General features: G+C 39.4%; 1 protein-coding gene across 2 annotated transcripts in view; it reads right to left on the bottom strand.

Moving 5' to 3' along the window:
* The window catches only part of CSTPP1 (centriolar satellite-associated tubulin polyglutamylase complex regulator 1), an 85,139-nt gene that overhangs the window by 42,621 nt on the left and 20,388 nt on the right, over positions 1-22,130 (bottom strand). For both annotated transcript variants that reach the window (XM_059819676.1, XM_059819677.1), the window contains exon 3: positions 14,599-14,729. In XM_059819676.1, the coding sequence (XP_059675659.1) occupies positions 14,599-14,729 (131 nt within the window). The remainder of the gene's footprint in view (positions 1-14,598; positions 14,730-22,130) is intronic.

Raw genomic sequence — 22,130 nt, 5'->3', positions numbered from 1 at the left:
ACTTCTGGCTATAACTGGTACAATGATGTTCCACACAGACTAGGCTGTAAGGAATATGTTTGATGACACAGTTAACTCCCTTATGATTCAGGCTCCTCTACAGTCAATTGCTACTACACTGCGGTTTCAAATTGATCATTATTGTGTAACTTTAGGAGTTATGTAAATTCCTTTTGCTATGTTGCCTGCAAACAGCCTTACAAGTCAAATAAATAATTTTCTAAGAAAAGTTAACTTAGTAGCAAGCAAATATGCAGTGTTTTGAGGCTGCTTAAAATGTTAGATTAATTTAACACTTACCTAAGCCTCTTCTCAAAATACCTTACTGCCATTCCTTAGAAGTCATTGAATACTGAGGTCTGTGCTCTGCAAAGCAGTCGTAAGTGATAAAAAGTAAAACCCTTCTCTACCTATATCCACATTACATTAAAAATGTTCAGAAAAGAAAAGGCAATTAAGAAGATTGATTTGCTTGTACAATGTCACTTTCATAATCTGAGTTTTTATGGGTTTAATATGTTCAACTTGTACCAATCAGAAATAGAATCATACAAATATCCGCAAATTAAGTATCAGATGTATTTGACCAACACCTAATTTTTTATTAAACATTTAGCAAATGCTCAAATACAAAGAGAGTTCAAGGTGATAGTGCACATTGCTAGTGACAAATCTCCTGCAACCAAACCAGAACAAAGCCGCCACTTTCATATTTCCTCTCTGCAGGTTTGGTTAGTTTTCAAATGAATAGATATAGCTCTTGAAATTCAGTTATAACTATCATAAAGTCTTTCTTTCCTTCCTCCAGAACTGATTTTAATATCATCCAAAGAATTATTAAAAGGCAGAAAAATTCCCATAGGAAAAAACTTCTGAGTCTGAATTGGAGAATGGGGGGCAGGGAAGAAGAAAAAGAAGACTGATATTAAAGGGGTTTTTATAGTAAAGTTTTTAAATTTCAAATGCTTATATTGTTTTACTCACTCTTTTTTGTGTATTTAAAGAAGAGTTAAATTATTTTAATGGAAAGAAGCTGCAAGGAAGTTTACATGCATCTGTCTAAAATTAACCGCTTACCACTAACAAAAAAGTGAGAGTTCATTAAGGCCTTGATTCCATCAAATTTGACCTATACAGATATCTAAGTAGTCTCAGTTTTACCCATCCAGCCAAAACTTGTAATGTCCAAAGACTACTTAATTTAATCCAACAGTTGGAACTCTGGGTTATAAATAGGAAAATGAAGGTACATTGAGATTAAGCAGTTTGCCCAAGACACAGATTAACAGGATTAGGATTCAGGAGTTGCCAGTTTGTATTTCTTTGCTTGTCCCACATTTGCTCCAGCAGACTAAGCACAACAAGGAGAGTAGAGAAGGGAGGAAAATACTTACATCTTCCACTTGGCATCAACAAAAAAAATGCCAAAACCCTATTCAGTATCGGCTATTTGCCTGCAGATTCACTTTACACGCACCTAAAGCATGCCTATTATCAGAAATAATATTTTGAGTACACAAGAACTAATTTGATTTATTTTAAATCAGCATAAGACCTTACAAAACAAAGCTCCAGACTCTCTGTGTGCATGCGAAGGTGTATAGAGGGATGCTGCAGATACATTCTTCTAACAGAGAAAGCCAAAAGACATAATGAACAAAGTTTTCAGTAGCTGTATTACTTCATAAAAAACCTGCTTCCTTTAGTACTCATGTTTAATTGCTGAATTTGCTAAAGCTGGCAGCATTTACTTTCTGAGAAGAGATAACATTTCACTAGATTTTTTTTTTCCTTTAATATTAGTTCTGCAAGATGTCTTAGCTAGGATTCAAATGAAATACTTCAAAAGATTACAAATTTTATTTCAGTGACTATTGATTTGTTTCTTAACTCTTCTAGTCTAATAAGATTTAATATAGTATTCACTTTGCTTTGGGGATACTTTAGATACAAAAGTTGTGGAAGATTTGTAAGGGAAGAAAAGCATCGTGGAATCAAAAACTTTCCTAAAAGGTTTATTCATGAGCATTACAGAATAGTGAGTGCCAAACTAAAATGAAATAACACAGCATCATTAGAAAAAGACACATTTTGCTAAACGTTTAACATATTAATCTGGAAAATAGCACATGTTTGAAATGCAGAGCGGAAGGGTAATTTTTATGCTGCCTAACTTCAGGCACCAAACTTAGGTCCTTAGCAAAAAGGCTGCTCTACCTAAACTCTTAACATAATCAACAGAGAGAAAGATTACCAGATAGTGATTCATGGCCAGGATCCCATCTAAACTGTTCAAAACCGCCCTATGGATCAGGCACTCTCTGTTGACTGTCAAAGAAGCCTATGAAAACTAGATTTCTAGTTTGGGCATCAAGCTTGTATACCCATAGGACAAGACACGATGGACACAAGCTGCAACAAGGGACAAGCTCCAGCAGATATTCTTTAGCTTTGGCGTTAGCTACACCAGTGCACATACTCAACTTTCCCTTGCAGCAGCCTCTTTAGAACAAATGCCAAAATCTCACTTTGCTGCATTTGAGATCCAAAGCTTGGCTTTTAAGCCTGTATTTCCAGATAAATAGCAAGTTGTAACATAGCCAGATCAGGTTCTAGGCTTCCGTGTTTCACTGCTTAAATAAAAGAACTCAGAAGCTGGCCCTTCCCAGAACAGATGTGTTTAGGAAATCTTTCACTAGACATTATGTGCAACTTGCCTAGCAGACTGGACCTAAAGGGAAAGAACAGTATGCTATTTTATAAGGTGGTCCCTTGAAGAGCAACATGCTTGAACAAGACTCTACTAGTTAGTACTTTGAAGCTATGGAAAAAACAGCAAAAGACTGCAACCTCTATATAAAAGGGAAATACTGTGAATTTACAATGAAGGAAGATGAATAAAGAAGATACTCCAGCATATAAAGTAGTTTCTATTTTGAGCTCCTTCAAAAGGGAAAATCTCTTGCCAATTTTACTTTAGAAGCTAGCAACTTCTATACATGGAGATTGGCTTTCTAAGTGATACAGTTACCAGCTAAATACCAGAATGCTTGTGAGCCAAGGTACTTTCAGAGAGGGTATACATTACTAATGCACACACATGAAATTACCTTCCCCTCCCAAAGGGGGAAGGATTATTGTGAAAGTGATACTGAGCATGTGGTTCTACAATAGAGGTGATGAACTTGATGACATATGTTAACTAATCTGACTTCGATCTTGCTCTAAAGGCTTTGTCTAGAAAAGTAAGTAGCGAAGGGGGTTGTAACATCAAACTTGGAAACAACTAAAAATACATCCTACATCATCCCATGTAGGTCATGCACAGTGATCCACTGTTCTAAGTAAGGCAATGATTACTCTCAAAACTTTGAAAAAGAAAAAAGACAACAGATTCTTACAAACAATTTATCCAAATGATACTGCTTTATAGTAACATACGTGTGTTTTCCTACTTGTCTCATGGTAAAAGAAGCCTATATCTGTATGAAAAATACAATTTTAGCATATAAAATTGAATTCATAATATCAAAAGGCCAGACATCTTGATTTTACCTCTGACTATGTGAACTTCAGCTAGGCACTTCATTCTCCTGTCTCACTTTCTGGAACTGTAAAGTGAAAATAGTATTGTCAAGATTTTTGGGAAGCTTCATTCCTTAACATCTATAAAATACCTGGAGATCCTCAAACATCAGGTACAGAAAAATGTCATCATTAATAATCACTCTGAAATTAAGACATCACATTTGAGGTTCTGTCCATCACAGAAGAAAGCCATGAAACACTTCTCAGCACCTTAAGGACAATTATACTCACTCAGTCATGTCAAGGGTTTGATAAAAGAAGTTTCCAATCAGAGTAGACAAAAAAATTAAAATTCATTCAGGAAGAAGCTGCGATATTAACTGTTTGGTACCCTAATCATGTTGACTAGTATCTGCTTTGCACAGCACAGCAATCCCTCTGCCACTGCTGACAGAAATTAAGAAGTATCTATTAGCAGCATGGAGAGTGGGGATGAGAAAGAGGAAATAAAGGAAAAGCTTTGTTTCTGACATAAGATAGTGATGCAAAGACAGCTTCATGCCAAAAGCACTGACAGTTTGACTTCCTTTCAGATAATGTATAAGTTATCCTGAGAATTATATAAGGGAAATTTGACTGGAAGGTAGATGAGAACTTCAAATATGCAATAACTTAACTCCAGCAGAAAGAGTAGGGAGAACAGTAGTGATAGATAACAAGATACCAGGGCTAGAAGGAAACAAATAATTCAGAAACAGATGATCAAAAAGACTAAACTCAGGAGGATAGTATAATGATACAAAATAATAAAAAAAAGGTGCAGGTAAAGAGCTGACTAGAGGAGGGTGTGAATATTGTTCAGAATGAAAGTTTGTCCTACAGCGCAAAGGAACAAAAGGGGAAGGGTTGAAATTCCATTCAGGACAATATTGCCTTTCCTGACATCTCTCCTCCCTCTATGAAAATGAACACTAGTAACACTTTGGAACCTGACATAGTTGCACTTTCCAACAGGAAAAAAAAAAAAAAAAATCCATTTCTTTTCAAATGTTCGGTTTCCTTTAAGTTTATTATGTACTTCGTGTACTCTCCAGTCCCCCTAGATACTATTGCTTCTTCTATTAAGCAACACCAGGTTACTCTATTACACATAATACACAAGTTCTACTGGGGAATCTATACCAGTTTATTAAATCAGCTGATGTAAATTTTGACTGCTTCTGGGACTTGACCTTAATGCAGGAAAACCTCAGAGAAGACAAGATTTGACAAGTACCTCTGTGAGCACTAGAACTAGCAAAGCTTTTATCCTACAGATTTGTGGTTTTTGGCTAACTGACATTGAAGTCTAGGAAGGTGTGAACTTCTGTGGAAGCTTTTCCTGCGCCTGAAGCATTTCTAAGGTCTTGCTGATATTCAACTATCTCCTCCTCCAAGCTCAAGAAAGGTCCACTGTGCCAACAGAGATGATGAGATTCATGCTTAGTAAGAGCATAGAATGCAAATCACTCTCAGATCAGCTTATGAAGGAAGGTATCAAGACTGTACATTATCAGAATCACATCCCTGCAACAAATTAAAAATGGATCAAGCTTGATTTATAAATATTACCGACTACATTTCATAACTTGTTTGCAGAGTACAGGTTTTCCATAGTACTACCTTATCCCCATTTCACAAAGTAGTAGTAGCATATCAAAGTACTTATCATGTGTGCAGATCACTTCTACTGATGCTCATCTAGGATTCTTGAAAGCTGCATAACAGAGCATAAACTAACAATCCTTTTAATCATATGCAACACCTTTATTCACAATCATACCGATTTAAACCAGACTTAGAGACATTCATCGAGGTAAGGCGACTTTGAAGTGCTGTAAGAATATCTACACCTAAGCACAGCTGTATCATTTAGCTAAACTAATTCAACATCACACCTTTAGTCAAACATGGACATACTGAATGGCACCAAGGCCCCAAAACGAAGTGCACGCTAAGGACTTACTGAGAGATTATGAGTATGCAGGCACAAATTATCTTGCCAAAGTAGAAAAAGTTTGCTGGAAGAGTTCAGTAACATAGTCACAGCAACAGAAATTCAGCTGGAAGAGTTCGGTAACATAGTCACAGCAATAGAAATTCAGCTCATGTCAGTCCTTCTAACACCATGAAGAAAAATCAGTTCCTAAAAAGAAATGAATGGCAGTCCCAAACTTATTTTACCAGAATAACTGAATTTAAAGTTTTTGTGAGTATAACTAATAGATGGAGTGGAAGAACAAGGGGTGAGAGACTGTAGTTGTCCAAATTCATAGTCAACAGACAGGCAAAAAACTTCTAGATATAAGTCAGGCCTGCTTGACCCAACAGGAGACGCGGACTTTAGAGTCAGGAGCACACTATATAAATCAATTAGGTTAACTTAGGAAAGCTAGGAAGTGAATTTGCAGTGATGGAAACTATGAATAACAAGACCACCAGAGAGAAAAGCAATAAGAACCAGCTGGGATGATAAAGACACAAAGACAACTGGTTCAGAAATTTTCTGTACAGCTGGACAACAGTACTTAAAAGATAGGTATTAAAAAAGGTAGATATCTCTTCACTTGTCATGACATCTCCTAGCACCTAGGCTACTTTGAAGAATTACTTGCGTGTGTGTCAAGGAGTTTCTGCTCACACTGAACCAGAACACACAGTCTCTCTTCATAGTGCTTTTCCTCAGATTGCATCTACACTGCTCACAGTAGCTCAACACAGAGATGCCAGAGTTTACTCCGCAGCAATGAGCTACACGGACACACCGTAACAACACTCCCCATATGTCAGCTGACCTGCTGAGATAGATCAACTAGTCTCAGGCTGCTGTCAAAGAAATATAGCTCTGTAACTTCCAGGTCCCAAGCTAGTATCTTGACACAGTGCTGAATTGTACCATATGGAAATACCAACCCTGAGCTTAGATTGTCTATATAAACATCACATTACACAGCACAGACATACACTTGAAGCCAACAGCATGGGGAGAAGTATGTTTTATGGTTCACTGAGAAGGGATGAAGATAATTCTTTCCTCAGTTCAGGCACTTTCACATCTCAGGGAAGGTTAAGAGCCAACAGTGGGTTGAAAGCAGACGTGGGCTTCACAGAGGCTCTTATTTTCTTACAACCTCTTTGCAGAAAGTCACAGTATAAGGAATCAAGAGAAAACAAGATTTTAATCTCCTTTCTCTACCTCCCTCTCTTCCTTTCAGCATCTCTGCTGCTGAAGAGTAGACCAGAAACATCATAAAACATACTAGTTAATGAAGCTAATGCTTCATAGACCTTTTACTGGATGATCGCCTATGCATACGTAGTGTGCAGACCATCTCTCAAGACTTGTCACAAGTGAGAGAACAGATAGACCAAGTTAATCTAATATAAAAAACATGGAGCATTCAGAATCCCAGCCCAGATGATGCAACTTAGAACTAATTTTATTCCAGGGAACTTCCCCACAATTTGGAATACTAACTCTTCAGGCCCATATTGGAACCTAAAAAAGTCTTAATTGAAAAAATCCATTTCAGTTGGTTTGAATAAGAATGCTGTCATAGGGATGGGAAACTTGCCAAAAGACTGCAGAGCAAATGGTAATAATAATTACCAGTTGAATTTTAGGTAATTGCTTAGCAGAATGCAACAATGATCACTGTACATAAGCCCATTTAAATGTTTCGCTCAACTGGGACAAAAAGTAAAGAACATACTCATTTAATCTGCCAATGACACAACCAGTGAAGAACTGTCAAAAGACACAAAATAGCCAGAACACATTAGAAAACAAAAAAAAGCTTATTGGTTTTCAAAAAAAGTATATTTAGAGAGATATACATCTAGAATACAAAGCTGAAAAAATATTTGGAAATTAAGATGAGCTGGTGCATATTCAGAGATATAGTTGAAAAGGAAATGTAACACTGGGGGGAAAAAAAACCCCAAACCCAGATTAGATAAGGAGGACTTCCAGTGTACTACATTTAATTTCACGAACTGCATTGACAGAATGGTAGGAACTGAATTCAGGGAGAGGCTACCTTAAGACTCCATCACTGACCCACGGGCTAATACTTCTACAGATGACTACTGCAGTGCATTTTAGATCTATGTAATGCAGGTGTTTTAACTTACAATGCTTGTAGATATACCTCACCATCTCTAAAAATGTAATCCTCCACTTATTTCTTCTCAGCTTCAGAAATCCTTTGTCCTGATATTCCAGAGTCATCAGTGGTTCCAGGCAGAGCTACATTGATAAATCATAAATAGCAACAGCTACAATAGTAGGGTAAATAACTGCAAAGTGACTAAAGGCTGGAGATCAATAATTTTGGCCACGGCTATTTCACTGCAGAATGAGCTTCCAGAGAACACTGTATTAAAATCCACAGCTTAATTATGTTTAGGACGTACTGTAAGACCTTACTGAGTCATTAAAACTTTCCTACAATAACATGGTATAAAGATCTGATTTGGTTTTAATAACAAAAGGGAAAGGGCAGAAGATTCTGACATTTACTGTAATGATCGCTGTATTGTTCTATGCATCTCACTGAACAGAGATTGGCTAAGCTACAAACAGAGATAGTGTTAACAGCTTACAAGGGAGGGAGTAAAAAAAAGAGCGAGGAATTTGGAAAACATGTGGAAGCATTAGAATGACACTAGCGAAGGAAGGGGTTTTGGAACCTCAAGAAAGTAATCTTGTCAGCAAAATGCATTAAAATAGCATCTTCAAAAAAGAGCTGGGAGAACAGTGGTTCTTCTAGCTCTTCTCAATCTCCAGGTTACGTGAATCATACGGATAGAGCATTTCTTTAATTTTTTTGTAAGGAATCTAGCCTTCCTGGCGAACTCAAGAAGAACTAGTCAGAGAGACAGACCACTCCTCTCATTCCATGACAGAGATTGCGTGCTTGGTCACGGTAAGCCTTTCTTCCACAAGCTCCAAAGTTAGTTAGGCTTCCAATTTCCTAATGCAAGTGTGCAGAAGCAAAGAGGCAGCCATTATACCACGTGATGAATGTGAAGGAAACAAGATAAGTTTATATGAAGATTTTATTCCAATACGAGCAGTTACAGTACTTTTTGTCTGAAGGGGAGGTAAGAGTCTGCAAAAAGGATCCTCAACCAATATAGCCCAACATACTTTCTGCAGTAGTTTTATGCTTCAGTGGTGTGTATCTAAATAAAGTAACAATCACCCCTGAGTGGAAGGAAAAGATCCTGTATCTGGTGCTGAAACATTCCAGGGCTATATCTAAAGTATCAAACAGCAGCTATTTTTGCTGGAAGCAATTTTAAATTGGGGAGGGGGTGGGGGAGAGAAAGAAAGAAAGAAAAAAGAGAAAAGAGAAAAGCTGTTGAAAAGCACCAAAGAAAGCTGGGGCTCTAGAAAAAAGTGCCAATGGTCCTGACTGAGCTTTCTGTTCACTTCTCAATACATCAGGCCTGGAACAAGTTTCTCAGTGCAAAATTTCTCTAATTGGCTGGAAAGCATTTAAGGAAAAATTCTTTTTAATTAAAAACAGAGAACCAACAAGACATGAAAGCCATGGGGGTTGGGAGAGGCATATGTTGACCTTATGAAGCTTCACAGCACTCTGCAGGGGCTGTTTAAACTGAGAAAGCACAGTTTTAATTAAAGAGTCCTGAGGAACAGACAATTCAAAAGAGCAGGTCAGCTAGATTCCAAGAGGTCAATTCAAGCATAAGAAGAGGGAAAACAAGACTTGTGGTCATTTTGCCTTCCTTTGGAAGAAATGTGTTGCTAACTGAGCATTATGCTCTGTGCTTCTCAACACACAAGCTAGCTGTCCTCTAACCACCTCTATGGGTGTTGCGTATCATTGGTAAGTGTTTAAGGGAGGGAGGACGTTTTGTGAAGTCCACCCCAGCTTCTTGACACTGGATCACATTCTAAAATAAACCTAATTTTTTGTTTCCCAATGCGTGGAATCCCAGATATGCTTATGCATACTTGAAAATAGAACTCTTCATCTTGCTAAGCTTCTAAAAACAGTGGGAAATCCTGTAAAAGAAAAAAAGCAGGATATCACCAAATAGAAATCCTCTTTTAAAACAAAACAAAGATCACAAAACACTTTTTCTTTACTTTTTGAAGTGTGTTATGTTACTATCACATTTAGTGAAGCTAGTCATTTTTCCTTGCTATTTGGAGACAAAAGGAAAAATAAATCTAGTCTCCAAACAAGAGAGTTATGAAGGGCAATGTAACTCGAACACATTGAGGAGCAAGGCTAACATAGAAAAATGTAGCATAAAAGCTGCTGCATTTCTCTACGAAGAACCACTTTCCAGCAGTTCAAAAGGATAAGGAATTAAGTAGAAAAGTAATATCTACAGTAATTTCCCAAGAGAAACAGTAATGTTAGTGCATTTCAATTGGTGTATACATGGTTCTGCACATACACAGGTTATTACATTTAAGTATTGCTTCTGTTCAGATAGATTTCTCTCTTACTGGCCCTTTGAGAACTCATGGCTAGATGCATCTGCTTGGGCGAACAAGGTGAGTATTCCAAGTCAAGGCATGGTTATTTCAAGACTGACAGACAGAGCAGTAAATTTCCTTGCATCAACAAGGAGCAACTAGCAGCCAGATTAAGCAATCAGTTCACTCATTTGTAAGATACTGCCTATTTTTCTAAAATCCCAATTAAACACTCACAAGCAGAAAGGTGGGGTGGTTTTTTTTGTTTGGGGTTTTTTGACTTTGTATAAACTTGGAAATTGCATCATCTTACATCTTTAATTTTATTCTCCCTTGCTTCCTCCAGCCAGGGTGCAAGCTTTGATGCAAGTCCTCATTTATTATGTTGACCTATATCCTCACAGAGCTGGCTTTTATGCAGTTTATCAGGGATACCCTCCACAGATGGACAAAACTAAGAAAAAGCCACCACTCACTCCTAAAACAGAAATTCAAATCTGGAATGAAACTTAAAGTACATGAGAGGGGAAAACAGCAGTAAACACTTTTATGGCAAAGGAATAAATAAAAACAAGAACATCCTAGGAGACATGGAAGTTAGTGAATGTAATACTTTTGATAAAGGAAAACAAAAGATGCCGTCATAGTTCTTCACAGGCATAAGTCAATGACAATACTGAAGGACGGAGCAATCCCTGCCCAGAAGCAAACCCAGAAGAGAAAACTGGGACAGAGCAGAATCTTGCTGTAGAAGGCAAAGAGCATATTTTCACCCTTTTCTGCACAAAGAAATTCGACTGAAATAAAATTGACATTCAATGAATAACTATCCATACACCTGCAGAAAGATACTAGTTCAGGTCTCAAAAGCAATATACCAACATTAATCCAAGCTATACCGCTTCAAATTTCAGAACCAGCAGGTTATTTGTCCCATGCTCTGTTGCATAGTATAGGATAACTATAAACAGAATTTCTTACGAGGACTCTATAACTTACCTACCTCCTTGTGATGGGTTGACCCTGGCTGGATACCAGGTGCCCACCAAGCCACTCTATCACTCCCCCTCCTCAACTGGACAGGGGGAGAGAAAATATAACAAAAGGCTCATGGGTTGAGATAAGGACAGGGAGATCACTCAGCAATTACCATCATGGGCAAAACAGACTCGGCTTGGGGAAATTAATTTAATTTACTGCCAATCAAATCAGAGTAGGGTAATGAGAAATAAAACCAAATGTTTAAACACCTTCCCCCTACCCCTCCTTTCTTCCTGGGCTCAACCTCACTCCCAATTGCTCTACCTCCTCCCCTCGAGCGGCGCAGGGGGACGGGGAATGGGGGTTGTGGTCAGTTCATCACATGTTGTCTCTGCCGCTTCTTCCACCTCACTCTCATCCCCTGCTCCAGCGTGGGGTCCCTCCCACGGGAGACAGTCCTCCATGAACTTCTCCAACATGAGTCCTTCCCACGGGCTGCAGTTCTTCATAAACTGCTCCAGCATGGGTCCCTTCCATGGGGTGCAGTCCTTCAGGAACGGGCTGCTCCAGCGTAGGTCCCCCGTGAGGTCACAAGTCCTGCCAGCAAACCTGCTCCACTGTGGGTTCCACTCTCCACGGGGTCACAGGTCCAGCCAGGAGCCTGCTCCAGCACGGGCTCTCCACAGGGTCACAGCCTCCTTCGGGCACATCCACCTGCTCTGGTGTGGGGTCCTCCAGGGGCTGCACGTGGATATCTGCTCCACCATGGACCTCCATGGGCTGCAGGGGGACAGCCTGCCTCACCGTGGTCTTCACCAGGGGCTGCCGGGGAATCTCTGCTCTGGTGCCTGGAGCACCTCCTCCCCCTCCTTCTTCACTGACCTTGGTGTCTGCAGGGTTGTTTCTCTCACATTTTTTCTCACTCCTCTTTCCTGGCTGCTGTTCCACTGCAGTTTTTTCCCCCTTCCTAAATATGTTATCACAGGGGCGCTACCACCGTTCTCGATTGGCTCAGCCTTGGCCAGCGGCAGGTCTGTCTTGGAGCGAGCTGGCATTGGCTCTATCAGACACAGAGGAAGCTTCTAGCAGATTCTCACAGAAGTGACCCCTGTAAGCCCCCACTACCAAAATCTTGCCACACAAACCCAATACACTCCTGCACATAATACGATATTTAAATTGTTGAAATTGTATCATTATAAAATGAGGTGCTATAGCAACAAACTATCTATAGATAGTCTCATGATTCCATGCAAGCTTGTATAACTGTTTTTAATTTGATATGTACACATGGTCTTGTGTTCTAGTGCAGTGATCATAAAGAAACAGCTTAAAACTAATTTCTGGAATAATCCAATTAGAAGATGTACCACCAGCCACGCTTCTAAAGAAAGCTCTAAGTTGAAAGTCTTACTTGCTTTGGGCATCACTTAGTCTGACTTTTTCTGTTGTTAAGAGACTCATTCTATAGTTCAGATCATCAATGATCTCACTTCTGGTTGCTGCTATTTGTTGTATAATGTGATTCCTTCCCGCATTCATCTAAAAGCAACGTATTTAAAGGAAAGAAATCCAGGTCTAGTCTATGCCTGAGTGTGGTAATGACCATATTTCACCTACCACGTTGCACAGGTTCAGCTTCTTCATAAATGAGTTTAGTTCTTAAGAGACCATGAATGTTCCGAGTTCCCCTATGCACAAGTATAGCAGAAAAAATGCGATAGCAAATAAAACTGAAATTAATAAAATCAAGGTTCTAGTCTATAATTACTGCTAGAGAATTAGAGAAATTGGACCAAGTGGATGAAAATATTGACAGCAAGCTCTCTAAAGTGATGCATTTCTGTCTCTAGTTAATGTAAGAAGAAAATGTATATAATTATATAAATATACAGATAAATATGCCATATTTGCTCAGACTAAAAAGTGCAGCCACTGGACTTCAAAGTCAGAAAAATATTTGTTGAACTCATTCAAGGCCACAACCAGAGCATAGTAACATCCACCTAAGCTTTTGTTCCCATGCTCTCCCTTCCCTTTCAACTACATTTTCTTCCACAACCTTTTCCATATTCACATAAAACTGCTAAAAGTAAAAGAGAAGGGAGATACTATGTAGCTAAAACTTTTCTGTTCTTTCCAACAAATCCAGGTGCCCATCATCTGGCTGAGTCAGATGCTAGATAGATGAAGCTTGATGAAAACTTGCATTGAAACTACAGTAGTGGGTACTTTCCATCAGATAGATTCTTAATCTGTCAACAAGGTTCACCAATGACAGCTGCAGTTCTGGTGGATGACTTCTTCACTATCATCTCTAACTCTCCTATAGAAACATGTTCTAGGAGTCTACACTTTATCTTTCCTGACTGTGACCTGACCTCAAATCAGGTATGTCCTCACTGCATACTGGTTAGATTAGTATCATACAATTTACCTGAAATCCTAAAAATATTATCCCTGAACTCATACAAATGATTTAGAACACAACAAACTACCTATCACTGGGAAGAAGGTGTTACAGACAGCATAGTCAGTCACTTCGGTAGCTAATTACAGATTTTGTCATGTTTAACTATGATTGCCTAATTTCTAAGGATCATGTCAAAGAAGTCGAGTCGTTATTCATAGTCTCACAAACTCTGTTTACCATGAGCAGAATTGTTGCAAAGCTTAGCCAGAAGGTGAGGTTTTATCTATATTTAAGGCAATGATTCTAGTCTTCCCTGCAACAAGAAGTGAGGCTGAATAGCCTGAAATAAGTGAGACTTCTAGTAAAAAAAATGAACAAAATTCATATTTGTACAGTAATGTTCAGTGTATTTGCTTAAAATACTAAATTAAAAACTAAAACAAAACATAATTTTAGTTGCATGTAGTTACATGAGTTTATTTTGAACTCTGGCCAGTTCTGTAATACCTAATATAACAAGTGCAGTATAAGAATAGCTAGACAAGATAGTACAGTGCTGAAGTTATTTTGGCATTGGAGCTTTTTCCTTGTGGGTAGGGTTGGGGAAGAGGTCACACAGTTGTCAGTGGTCCCCCTTCCACAGCCATCAGGATCCTGCAACATCATCTAGGAGATGTGCCAGGACTAGCTCAGGCACAGCGCAGGTGGCAGCATTCACCACCCTACAGCCCAACACCACTATATACTCTACCTCCTGCAGTGCTCCTAGTCAAAGCACTTGGTACCCCAATGCTTAATAATCTCAGCACCTACTTGCCTCATGCTCCATACCCTACATTCTAACCATCTCCAGGTCTGCTACCCTGCTCCCATCCACCAACCCCCAGCATATTTTTTTTTTTCCTATCCATCCCCAGGCAGACATCCTCCCTCTGACCTACTGTTGCTTGATACGCTGTTCTGTAATGGAAGAAGCACTGGCAACAAGGTGCTCCTACGCTACTTTATACTGCGAGCATTTTTTAACTCTTCCACAGGCAACTGTGATTGTGTTTCCCTATTAACAACATTAGAACATTGGAACACAGTGTGAAGTGTCAGTATTTGTACTGCATTAATAGCCTAGCTAACGATTTTAATGTCAAGGTAATAGGACAGCAGCAGATGCTGGAATACTTGCCTCCATTTTTCCCCACTGTTCGGAAACACCTCCAGAAGGTCCGAAGAAAAGACGCCCTGTTATGAGGGGTAGCTTGAACGAAGCTGAACTCACGGAACAAGATGTGTGTTCCTTGACGCACGCTGTTAAAACTGCGGAGATAAAGTCAAAACATAAGAACATTAGAAAGCTGAACCGATGTGAATGTTCTGGGGCCAGCTGGAACAGTAGCAAGAAAACTGGCAGTTACATTTTGTGAAACCAAATCTCCAAAGCTTATAGCCATCTGTTCTCTAGAGAGAAGACTATTTGCAAAAACCACACATTGGAACTTAATTACAGGAATTAGAGGTTTGTGAAAGTAAAATTCATTCTAAAGAATCCCAGCAAGGGGTGTCCAAGAGCCACTTATTTGAAACCAATCCATTGGAAAATGGCTGGCCAAGAGTAACTGTTGATTATCTGATCAGAAGATGCCCTTTCTTTTAGTACCGTTTGAACTTCACTGCTATTCCAATCACAGTTTTCCATGAAGCCACAAAAAAAAAAAACCAAACAAAAATCCTCTTTAACAGAAGCCTCAAGATTTCCTTTCTAGGTTACTGAAACTTGACTATACTGGAGGTATAAAATCTACTTTATTTGTCATGAAAAGCAGATTGGCACTTCACTAAACAACATTTTGCACTAGTGCATTTTGAAAAGAGTAGCTGGTCAGTATGATGGATAATCAATTTGATATTCACATTCTTGTATTTTAGTACAAATCTCTCCTATTTGAGTTGTAAGCACTTTAGGCTAGCATTATAGTAAACATTTGTCTTAAGAAGGTTTCTCTGAAGCGTAAGAAGCTCTCCTTTGGGCATGGTAAAGCTCAACATGCAAGAACAATAGAAATGCAAATGCAAACATTATATACCAAAAAGTATAATGACAGGGTTGCCTCAAAGATAGATTTTGTGCATTTCACTCTGCATCGTGCAAGTGGGACAAAGCTTTCAAACACTCCAGAGAGATCATTAAAAACATTCACTTGGGACAGCAGCTTAAGTCTCCCACATAGGAGAGAATTAATGAAAAGATACAAGCTTACTTTCATCACAGCAGAACCTCTCCATAGGTAGCATCTCCACAACAGACAAAATCCAGTGGTCAGTGTGAACGCTCTCAGTTTGCAATTTTAAATCATCTCTTTAAATATAAATAGTTTAAATCACTTTATCCTTCATAGTATAGAAAAGGGTCTCACATTTGAAAGAGAATTATACCAGAGTGAGCAAAATTAAAAAGTCATGTAATAACTGGGGGGGTGTCCGGTGGGGCTGGTGGGGAGAAGCTAATTCAGTTTTTCAGAAAAGAATCACAATTTTTGTTTTTTAATGTCCTGGATCTCAAACACATGTGAGTAAATGCAATTTTTTTGTCATGTGTTGAAAGCTAGGTGCAGAACAGTTTCTAGCCCTCCTACCCAGAAGGAAATGCAACTCAAATAAAATAAGTACAATCACTTCATGATTAAGAAACACTCATGACTCTTGAATCCTGGAATTAGGAATACTCCTTCTGTAAATATCATGGACAAATATATTATTTTGTATTTATGAAACCTTATTCATGCACCAGTGCTGTACAAACCAGAGGAAAGCACAGCCACTGTCCCAAGAGATTAAAGTAAATAAATAAATCATGGGCCTGATCAAATTACGCCAAAATTACAGGAAAGGGCTCCCATGACTATCGTTATAAGTAAACAGTATTCATTAGAAAGTGCCGTAGCTCACTGCCTTAGAGTGAATGAGTGCAGAGTAAGGGAAAGCAACCTGCATGAAGTCCCACAAGATGTCTGTGACAAAGCTGGAAATGGGATTTCAGATCTTTTCATCCCAAACCACAGCCTGTAAGACTTTTTTCATTTCCTATTTGCATTGCTTTGCTGATGATTTGACAGGCTGATGGAGAAAAAAGGGATACAAATGAAAAAGAAGAAACTTGGTATAATAGGAGAAGGCAGCTTTCAGAAAGATAACACACATAAAGGAGACGTTTAGGAAGAGAAAGAAGATGAAGGCACAATGATACAACAAAATGCACCAAATTATGTTGCTCGGAACAACTACAGCACATGCAACGTCTGGAAGCAGATCCTGGCACAGCTGTAACGAAAAGGTCCAGACATGAGGCTAACATATTATTAATTTGCAGCAGACAGCCCTACTATATTACTCCCTAGCTCTAATAAGTGAAAACTCAAGTCACTTGCATTTTCTGCATGGGATGGCTCTAAACCTAGCAGGCAGAAGGGTATGATATCATTTGTTGTTGCTCACTCAGTTAAAAGAGTGGGTGGATATGTTGGAACATCAGCACACCTGGATGTGCTGACAGCCAAGTGCCGCCAGCTAGTTGAGTAGAAGAGGTACAATATTTCTTTCATTCCTCATTTCTTGCAATAAGATTTTGTTTAACCATACAATGGAAGGATTTTTCCCCAAAAGCTCAAGTCTGCGAGCATGGGAGTCAGAATTTTATCCCAGTTAAGATAGTCCATTTCAGAGATCCTACTTTATAAATACCATTTTATAAGTTGTGAAAGTTCAGCTCAAAGGAGCCAGCCCATGATGGAGCTATCCAGCAAGCAGTCCAATGATGAGTCAACAGAGCTATTCTCAGACAGGGTCAAGATCACTACAAGAGACAAGAACACTAATACATTTTGAACAAACTATATATTTTGAAATTCCTTTATCATGGGTAAGTGGGCAATACAAAAATAACTTGGCCACCTTTTCCTTAACAATTGACCAGAGGTGAAGTTACTGTTAATGTGGCAAGTGGGAATGGCTTACAGGTAAATCCTTCTGGAAGAAAAAGAAATGGTGACAACCCAAAGCTGTTGCAGGTATTCCAACAGCATGTAGAGAGTATCACCAACACCTTACCTATGATTTTTATATACATGTGAACAGATGTCTTTTCCAGTTTCTTTTGAACACAAAAATAAAACAAGCTGCAGACTCAGAGGAATGGCTTAAGTAAGCAAGATATCAACAGCAAAGAAACCAACTTAGCTCAAACGTTCTCAGCAAGTTTAACAGCTGCTGAGATTCTTCCCTTAGGATTGCTCGGTCTTCCCTCTATCTGCCCTCCTCTCACTGAACAACACAAACCCTTAGCAAAGTTAGGTGGCCAGAGCTTATCAGCACATTTGCAGGAGAACGACTTAAGAACAAACTAGGGTATCTCAACAAGGCTTGTCCTCAATCAATTAGAAATGGGTTTGTGAACCAGAAGCAGGGAAAATAATTTTTCAGTTCTCTGGTTAACTTCTCCTTTCCCCCTTTTAGGCATTCAGTGCAGCCATCTGCAAGAGATTCCTTCAAGAAGAAAGCTGTCAACAACTCTGCAAGTCTCCAAACCTCCTACTGCAGACATAATGCTTGCCCCGGCCCTCTACATTACCAGTAAATAGAGTAGGCACATTAACAAAAGTTACTAATGACATGATTTTATATGTCTTGCTGAAACTGAGACTAGAAATTGAACTGAATGTTTATTAGTTAACACCAGTTCACTGCAAACACTCATATTTCACACAAGAATTGTTATGCAACTGGGTACTCCATTAACAAAATGGCTTTTCCCATTCACTTGTGAGAATGTTCTGGAGAAAGATGAGAGAAAAATAAAGTAAGGTTCTTGCTCAATGGGAAGATCTAAAGAAACTTTTACAGCATGGACTTCATGATGATTACTTTTTCACTCCATTCCTTTACATGCCCCAGAGCAGCCAAACCACAGAACAGAGCCTCTTCCAATGCACACTGCTGAGAAAGGTGTGTCTTGCAGCACACCCAGCTACGCTTGTGGGACGTCACGGGCACGTGAGAGGAAGAAAAAAGTTTTGGAGGAGACTGTGATGAAACAGCCCCAGCTCTCAGAAATGGTTATGCTGGGAACTCTAGCACTCAGGTGCTGCTTCTCTGAACAGAGCTGCTTTCAGTAAGGCTTTGTCTTTTGTGTAATTACATTTCGGCAACTTGCCAGAGTTCAGAAACTTTCAAGCACTCTTTTCAAACCTTTGGACTTGTAAATAGATTGTAAAAGTCCCAGGATGCTATGGTAACATCCCAATTGAAACCCAGTACAGTAGTTAGCCTCTGCCTGCTGAACTCAGGCAAAGCCAAATATGCACAATGCAGAGAGAGCCCAAGTCCCCCGAGGAGGACAGAAGAGCTTGCCAGGACCCTGCTGTCCCCCTAGCAGGTGCCACCTTTGGTTACCATGCACAGAGCTGAATGAGTTCACAGGACTCCTCCTCTACTAAATGGAAAACAAGGACCATTATTCCTTAACTTACAGCATTACTGCTTGCATTTTCCATCGAGAGCATGATGAAGGAAGAAAAACTCACTTTGAAGGCTTATGCTGCTTCTCCAGCACAACAATTCCCCCTGCCACATGCTACTTTTCTTCCCAGTTACACAGGTGTCTAACTCATTAAAACAGAATTGAGAGTCTTAGGCAAAAGTAAGGTAGTCTCAAACGCAAAGTTGCCATTGGAGGCTATGTCTAGACTGACTGAAACATCTGTAGAGAGAAACAGTGCAGAGGACCTGATGTCAACATTATGGGTATCTCAGGGTTCTTTTTTTCTTGTAACACACACACTCTGGACTAGCTCTAGGCTGGTCCCATGGGCTGAATGCTCATTTGCAGTTGGAACACATCTTCCAGTTTAGTTTCATATGAAAGGAACCCAGGTCACGAGCTCCAAGACTGCTTCATGGTGTGAACCAAAGCACAGTAAGTAGGGATAATCAGGAGTATTAGGATTAGAGACTATGGTACAATGGGTAACAAAGAACTAGCTCTAGCAATAGAAAATACTGAAATTCAAAAGGCTTTAAAACCCAGGCAATTTCTGTTGTTAAATAACTCATCCACACACAAAGCATCCCCATGCGACCAATCACACTTACCCCAAGGCTATGCGCTGAAATAGCAAAGTGAGGTTTACCTTGCCTGAGCCCTGAGAAGGAACACTTAAAACTGTAGGCACCATTGGGAAAAACATCCCAGTTTCACCACTGTGATGAATAAATTACTGCCGCATGAACGTAGTTAAATTTAAGATTATTTTATTCTTCACCTATTGCTTTAAGTGTACTACACTACTTGCAATATTCAGACCAATCATTGCACTGTTTCTTTACTTATCCTTCTTGGAAGGTAGCGAGTTAGCATTCCTCAATTCAAAGCTGTTGTATCAAGTGCTTTTTAAAATTCCACAGATATTAACATGTGGGACAATGAAGTCAGCCTCAAGGAAATCACCATCGTTCTCTAATGAAATTAGCAGTGCTTTTTAGGCACTTCCTCTGAAATGTGTTAGCAGTGCTAAGATGAAACAGATGCTGAAAGTTATTCCTGATGACTGGCTTTAAGGAAAAATCCTTTTTTAACAACCAGGCAGATAGGAAATCATTAACACTCTTAACGTTTTGGCAAGGCTGGGTGATGTAACACTGCAAACACAGAGACTGGATTTTTTGCGATCCTTTCTGTCTCACCCACTCAAGTTTATTTCAGTTGAAGGGTATGGAAAGAGGGAAAGGAGCGACACAAATTTTAATTATTTGTTTCAGGCTTCTTGGTATAGGCTCAGAAATCTCTGTATTTATGGCAAAGTTAATACAGGTGGTACAGAGATTATCCCAAGTACTGTTTGAAAGGAAATGAACCACAGCACCTGTGACACAGCTCAGAGTACGCAGCTAACAGGCTTTCTTACGTTGCTTTGTAGCAAATCAAACCCTCTGAGACCAGTCTACAGATTCTGGAGAAGGAAAGGATTAAAAGAGTTGCTGTGCTTGCTCTTTATTACCCAGAATCCCTTTATCTTTTTTAGGGTCCCCCTCCCATGATTTTTCCTATGCTAGGTCAGTAATTTAACACCTTGAGCTTTCAAATCAAAAGCTAAAATGACCTTACTGTGTTGAATTATTAGCCCAGGATTTAAAAAAAAAAAAAAAACCAACGCAAAGGCTGGGGGCGGAATCTCTAAAAACAGAGGCCTTTTGATCAGAGCAGCATCCTGCAGTTTGCTGTAACTCAAGCTGGCCATTCTTACATAGTAGGAATTAAGGACTCCCCCTGCCAGGCAGGGCCCTATTAAAACACAATAGTTGTTTGAAAAGGGTAAGCAAGCTGATATGGATATAATAGGCCACATATTGAGGCCCCTTTCTACTCTGAAATAAAGCTGCTTCTTAGAGTTATGAGCTGGGAAACCTAGCATTCAGGAAGATGGGAAAGAGCATAGAAAGGAAGATGGTAAATAGCCCTGCAGAAGCCCTCCAAGGTGCTTAAGGGAAAAGTAAAGAAGCCTTCAGAGATAAGCATCCATCACCCACGACTAACTCTGTCAGTCTGATCAGGTGCTATTTCAGACCACATTGTGTTTCAGTGACTCCAGAAAGGTCTTGCTGGTATAAACAGAGATTTAGTTTTTACAGTAGAAAACACAGCGAGTTGCACACCACAGAAGCAGCTGCATGAATACCATTATAACTAGTTTTATGGAGATCATTGCAATTTGCCTCCCAGCTTCCCTCAAAAACCCTTGCCCTTTCCCCCAAACCTAAAAAAAACCCCAACATAATAAAATACAAAAAAATCCAGAATTATAAGAAAGCTGCTAACTCTCCAGTTAATGCATTTAGTATTTGTTCAAACTGGTCCAACTAGACATTTTGGGGCAAGAGAAAATTCCTTATTGAACTGCTCTATAATCTTCTATATGCTGAGAGTATGACAGATTCAAGTCCCCAATAAGTTTTATTATCATACAGCCATGATCTCCATTCTTTGGCTTCCTTTATTAACCAACAGATGTATTTTTGGCTTCCCTGCCTCACTGTGGAATTCATTCACTAGCTGCAAAATGCTACAGAAACCATGCAGTGAACCTGTTGCAAGGGTGAGAAGATGGCACAAAGAGGAGAAACATTATTAACAATACAAGCAACACAAGGTAGTGTTCAGATTTCCTCTAGTCTAACAACTCTGGAAGTAGCCATGGAATTGACATCAGCTGGAGATGGATTTTGACACCAAAATATCAATGTCTACTGAAGGAGGAGTATGAATTTGAAATAGATTAAATAACTGCACCCATCTTCTACTGCTGAGATCAAAGTGTAATGCCGAGTGAAGGCAAACTGGCTTTTCAGAAAGTTGAGTCCAAAGTATAAGCACAAGTAAGGGCCTGCTTGCTCCATTCTGCACGTAGTCTCCTGTATCTCTTACTGTAAGACAATTCCACGTTTTATAAATTAGACTTTTCATTATTTTAAAAGGTAACAGCACAATCATGTTATGACTGTGTCGTGGTTTAAGCCCAGCTGGCACCTAAGCACCACACAACTGCTCACTCACTCCCCCCAGGTGGGGTGGGGGAGAGAATCAGAAGAGTAAAAGTGAGAAAACTCATGGGCTGAGATAAAGACAGTTTAATAGGTAGAGCAAAAAACACCTCACAGAGAAGCAAAGCA

The sequence above is a fragment of the Gavia stellata genome, chromosome 7 (genome assembly GCF_030936135.1).
Source record: "Gavia stellata isolate bGavSte3 chromosome 7, bGavSte3.hap2, whole genome shotgun sequence".
In the NCBI taxonomy this organism is placed as follows: domain Eukaryota; kingdom Metazoa; phylum Chordata; class Aves; order Gaviiformes; family Gaviidae; genus Gavia; species Gavia stellata.
Note: the sequence above shows the minus strand (reverse complement) of the source record. Positions and strands in the feature narration are given on the sequence as shown.